General features: G+C 37.8%; 1 protein-coding gene across 1 annotated transcript in view; it reads right to left on the bottom strand.

The window, feature by feature from the left end:
- Positions 1-13935, bottom strand: part of SNAP47 (synaptosomal-associated protein, 47kDa) — a 75717-nt gene extending 61782 nt beyond the window's left edge. The window contains exon 1 of the mRNA XM_006876071.1: positions 13424-13935. Coding sequence (XP_006876133.1) covers positions 13424-13923 — 500 coding nt within the window. The 5' untranslated portion in view covers positions 13924-13935. The remainder of the gene's footprint in view (positions 1-13423) is intronic.
- Positions 13936-15176: the final 1241 nt, after the last annotated feature.

Genomic DNA, 15176 nt, shown 5'->3' with positions numbered 1-15176 from the left:
AATTCATTCCTGAAGGGGCTTAGATATTGAACTTAACAGCCCAAAGCTTTCAAAAGCTATTAAAAAGAAGTACAAAACATTAAAAGAAGCTTTTAATAAAAGAAAAATATGATAATAATGATTCATGAAATAGAGACTATCAGTATAAATAAATAAATATCATAGACATTACATAAAATAAATTACATTAAATCATATAAAATAAGTGAAAACTCTCAAGTTAAAAATTACAGTGACTGAGTAATGTCGGGATGGTGTGAGTGACTCCTAGTACCCAGGTCCTACAGAATAGACACACACACACAGAAGAAAGTGGGAAAGCCAACTTTATCAGAACTCTGCAGAGTAAAGGTTTACAATGACCTTGTTGTTGTTGTTAGGTGCCATCGAGTCGATGCCGACTCATAGCAACCTTATGCACAGCAGAACAAAACAATTCCCAATCCTGGGCCAACCTCACTACTGTTGCCATGCTTGAGTCCATCGATGCTGCCACTTGGCCAATCCATCTCGTTGGGAGTCTTCTTCTTTTTCTCTGATCGTCCACCTTACCAAACATGATATCCAACAACCTAGAAAACACTAAATCAAAACTGTAGGAAAATGGTGCTGAAGACCTGGGGGGCACGGGGGAGGGATTGCAGGGTATACCCTTTGGTTGGTTGATGATGCATGGAGGGGATTGTAACCATGGCAATGAGACGATATATGATAGAATGAATGTAAAACTAATGTTCTCTCCCATGTAAACTATCATATAATTCACAATAAAACATTTAAGGAAAAAAAAAAAAACAGTAGGAAAATGATATGCAGACAGGTGAAGGTTTATGGGAACGCTGTGCTTTCTGCACAAATTCTTCTGTAAACCTAAAGGTGCTCTTGAAAAATAAAATCTATTTTAAAAGCAAAGCAAAACAACAATAAGAAAAGAAAAGAAAAACAGAATAATAGTAGTCAAGTTTTCGTTTTCTAAGTGCCTATGCCTTCCTGGCTTGGTCACAATCTTAAAGCTGTGGCAGCCTGTATTCCCAAAGAGGGACCCAAATCCCTGATTTTGGAAGAAGATACTATTTTTGGAAATGACTGAGTATATCTGTTCTAACCTGTCTGGAAGCTACCTAAAGGTCTAACACAAGAAGAAACCTGTCTGTGATCTATGACAAAACTCAGAAAAGCAGCAAACATTGTCTAAAAACTGTTAGCTGCCTTCAGGTTCAGTGGCAAGATAGTGTAATTGAGGCACAGACAAGACATTTATTAGGAGTATGGGAAGAGAAATCAGAAAGAGTTTCTATGGTAAACTAGACTATTCAAAACACCTGGATATTATAGGTGATTTTGGAAAGCTACAAGAATGCCCAGGGCCAATACCCATGCTCTGATAGCACCTGAAAAAACACTATACTTTCACCTAGGACAAAAAGTCTAAGTATTTGAAGAGTGATGGGTTAGCTGCAAACATTGAAAGAACCATGAACTGTCAGAAGAACAAACAAATCTGTCTTGGAGGAAATACAGTTGAATGCTTTTTAGAAGCAAGAATGCTTTCCAGTAGACTTCAACTCATGTACTTTGGACCAGTTCCTACAGAAGAACATTATGCTTGAGAAAGTACAGAGTCAGCCCAGAAGAAAATAACTCTCAACAAGATGGATCAACACAGTGACTAAAACAATGGGCTCAAGCATGACAACTGTAAGGATGGCACATGACTAAGCAGTGCTTTGTTCTGTTGTACACGAGTCCGAACTGACTTGACAGCACCTAACAACAACAACTGACACCATATCAATCTGAAAAGAAAATGGGGACATTACAATCAATGCCATAGACATTAAAAAGGTGTAAAGGAATACTATGAATAGTTATATGCAAAAAAAAAAATAGATAATTTAGAGGAAATAGACAACTTCCTTGAAACACATAAACCCCCCTATACTGCGTCAAGAAAAAATAGTGCATAAGGATCTCTGGTAGCGTAGTGGTTACAAATCGGGCTGTGAACCACAAGGTCAGCAGTTCGAAACTATCAGCTGTTCCACGGGAGAAAGATGAGGCTTTCTGCTCCCGTAAAGATTTACGGCCTCGGAAACCCTGTGCAGGGTTGCTATGAGTCGGAACCGACTCCATGGTACTTAATCACCACCACCACCACCATCAACAAACCCATAACAAGATATTGAATCAGTTATTAAAAACCTTTAGTCTAGATCAGATGACTTCACTGGAAAATTCTATCAAACATTTATATTCTACATCCAATCCTACATAAATTCCTCCAAAAATCAAAAGAGGGAATATTTTCTAATTCATTCTATCAATACCAAAGTCAGTCAGAAATACCACAAAAACAAAACAAAACAAAAAAAAACCTGAAAGACCAACATCCCTAGAAAATGTACATGCAAAAATATTCAACAAAATACTAGCAAACCAAATAAAAAACCATATTCAAAGGATTATGCACCATGATTAAGTGGGACTTATCTCAGTAATGCAAGGCTGGTTCAACATTAGAAAATCAAACAGTGTAATATATCAAATAAATAGAACATAGGAAAAGACCCTGGTAGCGTAGTGGTTACGAATCGGGCTGCGAACCTTCAGGTCAGCTGTTTGAAACTACCAGCTGCTCCGTGGGAGAAAGATGAGGCTTTCTACTCCCGTAAAGATTTACACCCTCGGAAACCCTGTACAGGGTCGCTATGGGTCGAAACCGACTCAACGGCACTTAACAACAACAAGGAAAAGACCCACAAGTTTATCTCAAATGATTAAAAATTACAACATCCTTTCATGATAAAAAAAAAACACTTAACAAGATAGGAATAGAAAGGGAAGTCCTCAATATAATAATAGCATTTACTTTAAAAATACATATATATAAATAACAACCCCACAACTAACATTACAGTCAATGGTGAAAAACTAAACTTTTTCCTTAAGACTAGGAACAAGACAAGGATTTCCACTCTCACCACTGGTATTCAACATCATTCTGGAAGTCCTAGCCAGAACAATTTAGCTTAAAAAAAAGGTATCCAAATCAGGAAGGAGAAAGTAAAATATGGGACATGATCCTATACTAAGAAATCTATCAGAATTAATAAATTAATTAATCCAACTGGTCGGCAGTTCAAACCCACCAGCCACTCTCTGGAAAACCTACACAGGGTCACTATGAGTCAGAACCAACTCAACAGCACGTAATAACAACAAGAATAAATGACAGGACATTCCATGTTCATAAATTGTATGACTTAATATAGTTAAGATGACCATATTACCAAAAATAATCTAAAAAGTCAATGTAATTCCCACCAAGATCCCAACAGATTTATTTGCAGAAACAGAAAAGCTAATCCTCAAATTTATATGCAGAGACAAAGAACCCCAAACAGCTAAAGCAATCATGAAGAATAAATTATACAACCTGATTTCAAAACATACTCTAAAGCTACAGTAAATAAAACAGACTAGTACTAATGTAATAAGAGACATATAAAACTAAATGGAAGAAAATTGAGAGTCCAGAACTAAATCTGTTCCTCAATGGTCAACTGACTGTCAACAAATGTGTTAAGTCTATTTAATGGGGAAGAAGGAGTTTTGTCAATAAATGGTGCTAGAAAAAATTGGATTTCCAAACTCAGAAGAATTAATTGTATCTATGTCACACCATACCAAAAAACAATTCAAAATTTATTAAGGTCCTATATGTAAAAAAATAAAACATAAAAATTTAAAAAGAAAATGTAGGGGTGAGGCTATTTCCAGATATGAAAATAGAAGCATATGGCACAATGGGCAAAATTGTTAAATGGAACCTCATCCAAATTAAATACTTTTGCTCATCAAAATGAAGGAAGAACCTACAGATGGGAAGAAAATTTAGAATAACCATATAACAGAATACATATATCCAAAATATATATAATACTTCTGCAACAAAAAGCCAAACAACCTAATTGAACAATGGATGAGGACTTGAAAAAACATTTCACCAAAGAGGATATGCAAATGGTAAAAAGTACATGAAAAGATGCACAATGTCATTAGCCATTCAAAACAACCAAACCTGTGTTCATTGAGTCAATCCTGACTCCTATGTTAAAGAGCAGAATTGCTCCATAGGGTTTTCTTGACAGCAGTCTTTATGGAAGCAGATCGCAATGCCTTTCTTCTTCCACAAGCTGCTGGGTATACTGAACCACCAACCTTTAGATTAGCAGTAAAGCACAAACTACACTACCCAGACTAAATCAGCCACTAAACCAAACCAAAGCCACTGTCGTCAAATCTATTCTGACTCATAGTGACCCCATAGGCCAGAGTAGAACTGCTCCATAGGGTTTCTGAGACTGCAAATCTTTACAGAAGCAGATGCTTCATCTTTCCCCAGCAGAGTGGCTGATGGGTTTGAACCATCAACCTAGCTCAACCGCTTAATCCACTATGCAACCTGGGCATTGTGTTGTTGTTGTTGTTAACTGCTGTCAAGTCAGTTCTGACTCATAGTGACCCTGTATAGGGTTTCCAAGGAGCGACTGATGAGTTAGAACCATCAACCTTACAGTTCAAACCAACCTTGGGGTCAAGTGCTTATCCTATAGTGGCATACCAGGGCTCATTGTTGTTGTTGTTGTTGTTGTTATATGCCGTGGAGTCGGTTCCGACTCATAGCGACCCTGTACAGGGTTTCTGAGGCTGTAAATCTTTATGGGAGCAGAACGCCTCATCTTTCTCCCGCGGAGCAGCTGGTAGTTTCAAATTGCTGATCTTACGGTTCACAGCCCGATTCGTAACCACTACGTTACCAGAGATGGGAGATGCAAATTAAAAACATAGTGAGATACCACCTGTTGTTGTTGTTTACACCCATTAAAATGGCAATGATAAAATAAACAAAAAACAGATATTGACAAGGTAGAGGGGAAACTGGAACTCTATTGTTGGAAAGAATGCAAAATATTACAGCACTGTGGAGAACAGTCTAGTCGTTCATCAAAAAGTCAGACATAGAACTACTATATGGTCCAGCAACCTAAAAGAAGTGAAAGCAAGAATGAAAACAGAAGTCTGTACACCAATGGCTACTGGAGCACTTTTCACAAGAGCCAAAAGGCAGAAACAACGGAAATATCCATTAGCTAAACAAAACATGATATATATACACAATGGAATATTACTCAGCAGTAAAGAGGAATTAAACCTTGATACATGTTACAACATGGATGAACCTAGGAAACATGCTGAGTAAAATAAGTCTGTCTCAAAAGGGCAGGACTGCAAGATGAGAGAGAGAAGAGGAAGGGCTGGCTGGTCTGAAGTTTGGGGATGCTTGGGAACTCCTGAGCCCATGGACATTGATCTAGGTAGTCAAGGAGGGCTAGAGCTGAGAGTGAAGCATCCAGCTGATATGAAGTGAGGGGAGATGCACAAGAATGCCAAAACTTGCAGAGAGTACCCATTTTACCTAACTTCGATGGCTTCATGATCAGAATTCAAACAGAGGAAGATAAAGAAATTTTATAAAGGAAACAAGTGTAAATTGCTACAATTTGATGAACTTGACCTATATTTATGGATGTAGTAGCTCAAAATACCAACCTAGAGGGAAGAAGTTTTCACATCAAGAATAAAGCCTATTCCCTTGGTATAAAGGGTAGATAGAGATGGGCAACTTAGACATTGGCTACCTAAAATGGGGGAGGGGAGATGACCTATAAAGGCACAAAATGTCTAGCTTACAAGTTTTCAAGAGGGAGTTTATTTTCAGAGTGTGCAGAGGTAGGTAGAATCCCCACTGAATAGTTTTCATCATCTCTAAATGGATCTGGACAAGATGGGGATAGGATTCTTTTGATTCAATAGTGAATAATTGTTATCATAACTAATTGAGATTGTCACAACTGTAAAGGTAGAAGTTTTGTAACATAAAGGGGGGAGTAGTTAATCTTACATTCCAGGAACAGAGGACCTAGGACCATCAAGGAAGAAAAGCATAAGCAGAACATGGGTCACTATCCAGAGAAGCAGTGACACCAGGGATGGAGGCAAAGGCGAATAGCATGGATTTTGAGCAGCTGAGGACTCTAGACTCATGAAAAGAGAAAGGCTGTGTGCTGGTGACCAAGAGGCAGGCTTGCAGAATGTGTCCTTTGGTTGTTTAAATGATTGCATATTCCTTAATGTTTTTGTGTACATCAAAAAAAAAAAGAATAGAAGCAAATACTATTAAATGATGATGCATGGAGGGGATTTGTAATCATTGCAATGAAACAAAACACAATAGGATGAGTGCAAAACCAATGTTCTCCTATGTAAACTATCACTCAATTCACAATAAAAGCTTTTCAAAAAAAAAAAAAAAAAAAGGGCAGGACTGCACTTCTAGCCATTAGTGACATGGAGTTAAAAATCCTTTAAAGGCTCACTGAGTAAAATGGTTCTCTTCTCTTTTGAAGAACTTGCACATATTACCCCTTAAACTGTAAAACCACATACTCCAAGAATCAGGGCATGTTTGCTGTCAATACCAAGTTTGTACATCGGTCCAGTTAGTATCTAAAAATCAGTTAAATGTCTGTCTTAGTGTACATACAGTACAAGTGGGTTTTAAAGAGTTTGTGGAAAAATGAAATTAGAAATAATGGAATTTTCTCATAAACTTTTTGAAGCTCCTCATGTATAGTGCAGCTTCCTATGTATATATAAAAAAAAAAACACTTCCATATACACTAAAACATCTTTAACATAATAATACAGTTGTTGTTAAGTGCCAACAAGTCAATTCTGACTCATAGTGACCTTGTAAAGGGTTTCCAAGGAGCGACTGGTGAGTTTGAACCACCGACTTTGCAGTCCACCTCATTAAGCCACAGCACATATGCAATTATGAACTATTGCATGGTCCTCAGATTTTTAATATGAGGCAGCTTCAAAAAGTTCATGGGAAAATTCCATTATTTTTCACTCCATTTTTCCACTTGCTTTTTAAAGCTCCCTCATATAAGACTTTACAGATTACAGGTTGTATGTATGTTGAATAATGGTACTTCCCATGATCCCAAGTTAGGGATAATACTTTAGAAACCACCATCCTCTGGTTGTATGCCAATGAGTCGGTTCCGAACCATAGCAACCCTGAATTAAAAGATAATATTTTTCCACAAACTTTTTAAAGCTCCTCCATATTATCTAATACATTAATAGAGAAGCATATTAATGGGTTACAACACATATTCCTCCTTTACTACAGAATAATCTTAATCATGTAGACATAATATAATCAAGAGTATGCATAATTAAATGTAGATATAATAATAACACAATCAAGAGTGTCTATAATTAAACTGGTCCGTTTAAACTGATCATTTGTGATTTTGATTGACTTAGAAAAATGAGCACTCTATGGTTCCTTTGTCCACCTCTATGATATATATTTTAAGTGACTAAAAGACTTCTGGTGCATTAAATAGATGTGAAACACCAAACTAATTCCACCTACATCAGCCAAGTCTAAAAATATATTATTTTCATGACAGAGATTCAAATGTCTTATGGTTTTCTTTTATAGTAAAGACACCCAGTCCCCATTATGAATGTTTGGAGACACATGTGGGACAGAAACACTGGCAAAGACATTACCATTTACAAGGAGTTATCAGAATGAGGCAATCTATATACATAGGTCCTTGGCCAGGCATCTGGGTCCAAATTAGAATGGACATTGAAACAGTCTGTAAATCAATATGGTATCTTTGCAAATTAAGACCTTACAGAAAACTGCTATTGAAAAAAAATGAAAACACACTCATATCTGAGAATCTCAAAATTGAAAGATTATAGGTCTTCCACGGAAACCCTGTACAGGGTTGCTATGAGTCAGAACCAACTCCATGGCACATAACCACCACAACAGAAGAAAAGGTGGTGCGGCTTTGGTTTGCTTACTTTGGATACATCAGTAGGTAAGACCAATCACTACAAAGGAACATCAAGTTTGACACAGTAAAGGGGTCAACAAAACAAGGGAAATCCTCAATGAGACAGACTGATCCAAAAGCCACAACAGACTCAAACATACCAATGATCATGAAGATGGCATTGTTGTTGTTGTTAAGCATCATCGCGTCAGTTCTGACTCATAGCAACACTATAAGGTTTCCAAGGAACAGCCGGTGAATTTGAACTACCAACCTTGAGGTTAGCAGTCCAGTGCTTATCGTCCTGTTTTATACAAGGTCACCATGAGTGGGAGTTGATTCCATAGAAACTAACAATTACAACAAGGCCTATGCTTCTATGACGCTGACATGAATCATTGTTACAGAATTTCAAAACAAGATGAGAAACTCCCTACTCATATAATTATTTACTAGGTTTTTTGGGGGTTTTTTTACCAGCTGTATATAGTCAGGAAAGTTTTTTTTCTGTTAAGCCAAATTTTTTTTCCCAATGTCTTTCCATCAAAGGGCCTTGTGCTTTCTAGAGAAAACAGTCTCATCTTTTCCTACAAATGACTTTTCATTATTTTAAGGCATTCATGACCAACTCTCAATTCTGCTCTTCTCAAAGCTAAGCAGCATTGATTCTCTCTCAAAGGACACAATTTTAAGTCCCTTCGATTTCCTATTCATTCTTCATTTTCTCCATGTTTCTCTTAGAATGTAGATATAATACTCCCAGCGTGATACCCACTCCTATTAATTTTCAAAAGGAGTAAGATGAAACCAACTCTCTCAAATCACATAAGGTACTTTGTCAGCCACACAATGCAGTTTGTTCGTGTAAGATTTAAACTCTTTATATACAGCATTGTTCACATAAAACATGCCCACGCACGCATATAATGTGCATACCACTCATAGGAAACATACATAAGAGGGTTGGCTTGGTTTGAAAAAATCATGTGTTATCTGTGTAAAAACACAGTAACAATTTATTTCCTTAGCAATTTTAGGTTTTCTGCCTTGCTTTTCTAAATTAGAAATCAGATTTTCTTTTTCTTATACATATTCTAAGCTCCTTGAAAGTTCTGGAGGCTAGCAACATATTTTATGAAGACTAGGAGTCCTGGTGTGGCGCTGTGGACTAATGTGTCAGACTGCAAAGTCATTTGAACTGCAAGGTCGGTGGTTCAAGCTCACCAGTTGCTCCTTGGAAACCCTATACAGGGCCACTATGGGTCAGAATCAATTCAAGGCACTTAACAACAACAACAATTGACTGTTTAAATCTAGAGCAGCTATATTGGAAAGAAGGATCAGATATATCCATTCTGAAGAAGACAGTTCTCAAAGATTTCTGACCATGGTACTTTAAAAAGAACCAAAAACCTCACAATCCATGTAGCCTACCAGTGGGAAAGAACTCTGATATTAAGTATAAAGAAATACAATTAATAAATACAATTAAAAATGCAACCAGTCAGGCATACAGGAGGCATTAACATTAAGGTGCTTATTCTCCTTATTCTAAGCACTCATTTAATGGTGCTGATTCCAGTGAGGTGTCCTAAGAATTACACTCAGGAGCTCTGGTAGCATAGTGGTTATGAGTTGGGCTGTTAACCTCAAGGTCAGCAGTTTGAAACTACCAGCTGTTGTGTAGGAGAAAGATGAAGCTTTCTGCTCCCGTAAAGATTTACAGCCTTGGAAACCCTTTACAGGGTTGCTATGAGTTGGAATCGACTCCACGGCACATAACCACCACCACCAAGGGAGGAGGGCCAAGACTCAGCAATGGATAGTTCCTAGAGAGATAATTTACCCTAAAACAGAATGAGAACTGAAGGATGGACAGCACAGAGATGATGGGATTGATGTAGTGATGGTCTTTCTAACAGAAAGTTTAGACAACAATGGGGACACAGGGTATCAGCTCCCATAGAGATGTGGGAGGACTATCATCAGGAGAGCCACTGAAGAGGTTTTTTCCCAGATAGAGACGCTCAGGGTCTATTCATTCTACAGGAATCATTCGGTGGGGATCTGACAGGGATTTCATGTTTGGTTAAAGGTAGAAATAGTGTGCTAAAAACAGGAGAATGAAGCAGAAACCTCCATGTTGAACACAGAGACAAGCTCAAGGCCCTTTCCACATTGGGCTCCCAGAACACTTGTAGACAGGTTTACATTTCTAGGCAGGACAATACAAATTTATTTTTTGGCTTGAAGGTCCACGGTAAAAGAGTCTAGCCAATGACAACCCCCAGAAACATAGGAGGCCAGGAATTATTAGGCATTTGAGGAATGCTTTTAACAAAAAAGAAACCAAAACAAACGGACAAAAAAAGTACCTTAGAAGAACCAGACATAATATAAGAATTAAAAAATCAAAATTGAACCAAAGCTGCCAATAATATTCTAAGAATGTATGGCATCTATGAAATGAAAACAGGATCCAAAAGGAACACTTAGAGAACAAAAATATTTATTGGAATTGAACAATATGATATAGAATGGTAGGAAGATAAAATTGAGACAATACAAGGAGGCTTCAAAAAATTCATGGAAAAATTGCATTATTTTTCAGTTCTATTTTTCCACAAACTTTTTGAAATCCCTTCATATAAAGTAGAACAAAAAGACAAAGAGAAAGAAAATTGTGAGGAAAGGTATTAGAACAGTAGTCTAGAAGCTCATATAACTAAAAAGTGGAAGTTCCAGGAGGCGCAAATTAAAATAAACTGAAGGAAATTTTTATCAAAGTAATATAAGAAATTTCCCTGGATCTGATGGAAAAATCAAGGAGGCATACAACAACGTACCAAGGAGAAGTCCTGGTATGGCACTGTAGAATAAGCACTGAACTGTTAACCTCAAGGTCAATGGTTCAAACACACCAGCTGCTCCTTGGAAACCCTATACAGAGTAACTATGAGTCAGAACCATAGTTGGCACTTAACAACAACAACAAATCATGGAACATCAAGAAACATTAAGACATAACTACAGTGGTCCTATTTATACTATTCCTGTCCATGCTTTTATGTTTCAATTATACAAAATTTTTTGTAGTTCTTTTTTGCACGGTTAAAAGAATTATAAATGGTATTATGTTCTGCACATCTATTTGCAGCTTATTTTAAAACATTTTTTTGAGATTTATCCAAATGATACAATAGTTGATACAATAGTTAACATAAAAGAATGCCTGCAAAAGCTAACTACTGTTAACAAACAACTCCCTGAATCTGAATGGCTTAACCAAAAAAGGGTTTTTTCTTATTCATGTCACAGTCCACTTGAGGACTGGGGGCCAAGGCTGTGCTCTGGCTCCTACATGGAGACCCAAACTCCATTTGGTCTATGCTCTCCCTAGGGCCTATGAGTCTTATTAAAGATTATCTGGGAGGGCTGGAAACAGCCCTGGAAGAAAGCTACCTCATGTCTGCCTACATTCCATTGGCCAAAACCCAGTCAGACTCAGGTGATCCCATGTAACTGAAGGGAAGGCTGAGAACGCATCTAGCTCTGTACCCAGAAGGAAACATCACACAAGGTTTCATAAACATACACCTTATCCAATACAAGCATAAACACCTTCCAGGTAATATTAGTGTCATTTTCCTTGAGCTCCAGCAGTGCCCTTCACACACTAGGTGCTTAAGAAACAGTATCCAAGAAACAGCAACAGGCTGTACTTGCAAAGCAGGGGACAACGTTTAGTGGCAAAGTGATTCTCACAAATAGTAGCCATTGAACATTGAACTGACAAATCCTTAATGCCAAGGCTGATACCAAAATCTCACTACAACATTTTATGAGCTGAAAATGACAAGGCATCACATTTTCTGACCTCTCAAATAGCTCTTACAGTTTGTTGCTGTTAGGTGCCATCAAGTCAGTACTGACTCATAGCAACCCTAAGCATTATAGAATGAAACACTGCCTGGTCATGGGCTAACCTCACAATCATTGCTACAGCTGAGCCCATCGTTGCCGCCACTGTTCCAATATATCTCATTGGGGGGTCTACCTCTTTTTCGCCAACCCTCCACTTTACCAAACATGACATCCTTCTCCAGTGACTTGTCCCTCCTGATAATATGTCCGAAGTATGAAAGACGAAATCTGGCCATCCTGGCTTCCAAAGGAGTACCCTGGCTGTACTTCTTCCAACACAGATTTGTTTGTTCTTTTGGAAGTCCATGGTACTTTTATTATTCTCCTCCAACACTATAACTCAAACACATTAATTCTTCTGCAGTCTTCCTTATTCACTAGCCAACTTTCGCATGCATATAAGGTTAATGAAAATACCATGGCTTGGGTCGGGTGCACCTTAGTCCTCAAACTGACAGTTTTGCTCTTCAACACTTTAAAAAGGTCTTGTGCAGCAGATTTGCCTAATGCGATATGTGAATTGAGTGAAAGTTTACACGGCAGATCATCAATTTTACATTCAACAAATCATATAATTTGTTTCATTACAATGATTATAATCCCTTCCATGTACCATCAGTTACCAGTATTTCTCTCTATTCATTTTAGCTCTTTTTTAAAAATACTCCAGCATATATAATAATTTAAACCACCAAAGGGCACATTCTGCAAGTCTGCCTCCTGGCCACCAGTTTTCAGTCCCTCTCTTTCCATGAATCTAGAGTCCTCAGTTGTTTCCTCTCTCCATGTCCCCATCTCTGCCTCCATCTCTGGTGTCACTGTTTCTCCAGATAAGGCCTCACATTCCACTTGTGCTCTTCTCCCTTGATAGTCCTAAGGTCCCCTTCTCACTCTTACATGAGGGTATACTGGAAGTTTTCTAGAGGTTATATATGATTACAGCAGCTACGGAATCAGATATGAGAATCCAGATGTCTTCTATTAAAGAGATTTTAAAAACTCTAAAACAATGCCACTCTTTTGACTAGACACTTTCTACTTTGGAAAAATTATGAGATTATTATTGTTTTTAAATTAAAATATAATTTTAAATATTTTTTAATTTGTTTCTATTTCTAATACAAAAACTATTGCTGCCTATATAAACAAAAGCTCTTTGGGATCTTTTATTTTTAAGTGTAAAAGGGTTCTGACACCAAAAGCTTTAAAAAGGTTCATACACCATATTGCTTCAGCTAAAAACAAGCTGTTATTTCTCAGCGCATGTGACGTGGCCTCTCTGCCTCAGCTTTCCCATTATGTAAAATGAAATTAGCAGCAACACGTTCTTCCTGGATTGTGTGATTAAATACGGTAAGACTTACTAAACACTTACACAGTACCTGCCACATAGTGAGCACTTCGTAAGTAGTGGATGCCTATAGCACCAAGTCCAGAGTAACTAACTACATACAGCAGGTGTACAACCAATGTTTTCAGAATATTGAATGTATTTTCTACAGTGAATAATGGAAACATTAGTAATCCAAAAGCCAAGCAATACTGACAATAAGAGTGATTTAATATACCTGTCAGCCACATCCAGGTCAGATTCAATCTTGTCTAGTCCCTGCATGATGTGATCAAACTGCTCACCCTGATGATGGAGGACTTTTGCTGTATCTTCCAACCGTTTCTGGGAACATGCCATCAACCCAGTCAGTTCTTTCCCCTTGGTCATGGGGGAGGACGATGCCTGAACAGTAGCTCCTGGCTGAGACAACAGTAGCTCTCTCCAGAAATGTTCGATGATACTGAAAACGGCATTCCGACTAGGTTGTAGGGAGCTAAACCAGTGCTTAATACGATCCTTTTCCAGGATGGTGATGGAACTGAAGATGAAATGGGAAGACTCTTTCTTGATCTCAACTATACTAGAAAGGGGAAAATTGACAAGAATTTTGCCAGTTTTATCAGTAATAAATTTTAGTGACAGAGAAGTTAATAAAAGTTTTCCAGAGAGCCATCGTTTCTCAGGTTCTAAATAGTAGGAGCATGGCCAGGTGTGGATACAGAAGTCTCTGCTCATCTGTCTGCTAGATTGGGTTGCCACCAAGGTCACAGATTCTGCATCTAAAAGAGAGGATACAAAATAATGAGTAGGTGAGGCTGAAGCTGTAACAAGCACACTTAGAATTAAAGACACTAAGAAATGAACAAATGAGGTATTTCTGTGGTTAGAGATTGAATTATGTCCCCACAAAATATGCTGCAAATATTAACTGCTATGCCTGTGGTTATAATCACGTTCAGGAATGGATTGTCTTAGTTATATTAATGAAGAAGGATTAGTATAGGGTGTATCTTGCGTCAATTTCTTTTGAGAGGTTAGTATAAAACATATTAGGCAAAGGAGCAGAGGAGAGATAGCAAACATAGATGTAAAGACAAATGGTGCATGCCAAGGAACCAGGAAGCAGAAACTTAAGAGATGAGGACCTTCCTCTAAAGTCAACAGAGAAAATCTTCCCCAATTTAGGGAGAGACCAATAGTTGCACCTTAGATGGTCATTCACAAAGACCTCAGTTACTACTCATCAAAGTAGCATACTTCATAGATACATACCTACTATCATCAAGTCAAATCCAACTCATAGCAACCCTAAAGAACAGATTATAACTGTCCCCACAGACGTCAATGTCATAATCTTTACAGAAGCAGACTGTCATACGTTACTTCTGCAAAGCTGCTGGTGGGTTCAAACCACAGACGTTTTCCGGTTAAGAGCCAAATGCTTTAATCGCTATGTCACTAGGGCTCTTTGTTAAAGCCATACTCCCATCAAATACAAAAACTGAAAATGGATCAAAGACTTAAATTTATGGCTTAAAACCACAAAATTCTTAAACGTAAAACAAGGAACAGCTTACTCTTCAAAAATGAGTTCTTAGATATGACACCAAAAGCACAAGCAACAAAAGGCAAAAGAGATAAACAGGATCTCATCAAAATGAAAAATGTCTGTACCTCAAATGATTTTATCAGCAAAGTGAAGAGACAACCTATAGAATGTGAGAACTTGGGGGCAATTATATATCAGATGTTAAGTACCATAGAGTAGGTTCCAACTCATAAAGACTCTGCACATGGTTTCTGAGGCTGTAAATCTTTATGGGAGCAGAAAGCCTCATCTTTGTCCCACGGAACCGCTGGTAGTTTTGAACTGCTGATCTTGAGGTTGGCAGCCTGACTTGTAATCACTACGCTACGAGAGCTCCTTATATCAGACAGGAGTCTAGAATAAGCACCGGACTGCTGACTGCAAGGTTGGCAGTTCAGAT

The sequence above is a fragment of the Chrysochloris asiatica genome, unplaced genomic scaffold (assembly GCF_000296735.1).
Source record: "Chrysochloris asiatica unplaced genomic scaffold, ChrAsi1.0 scaffold00352, whole genome shotgun sequence".
NCBI classification, from domain to species: Eukaryota; Metazoa; Chordata; class Mammalia; order Afrosoricida; family Chrysochloridae; genus Chrysochloris; species Chrysochloris asiatica.
The sequence above is the reverse complement of the archived record's forward strand: the minus strand, read 5'-3'. Positions and strand labels throughout refer to the sequence as shown.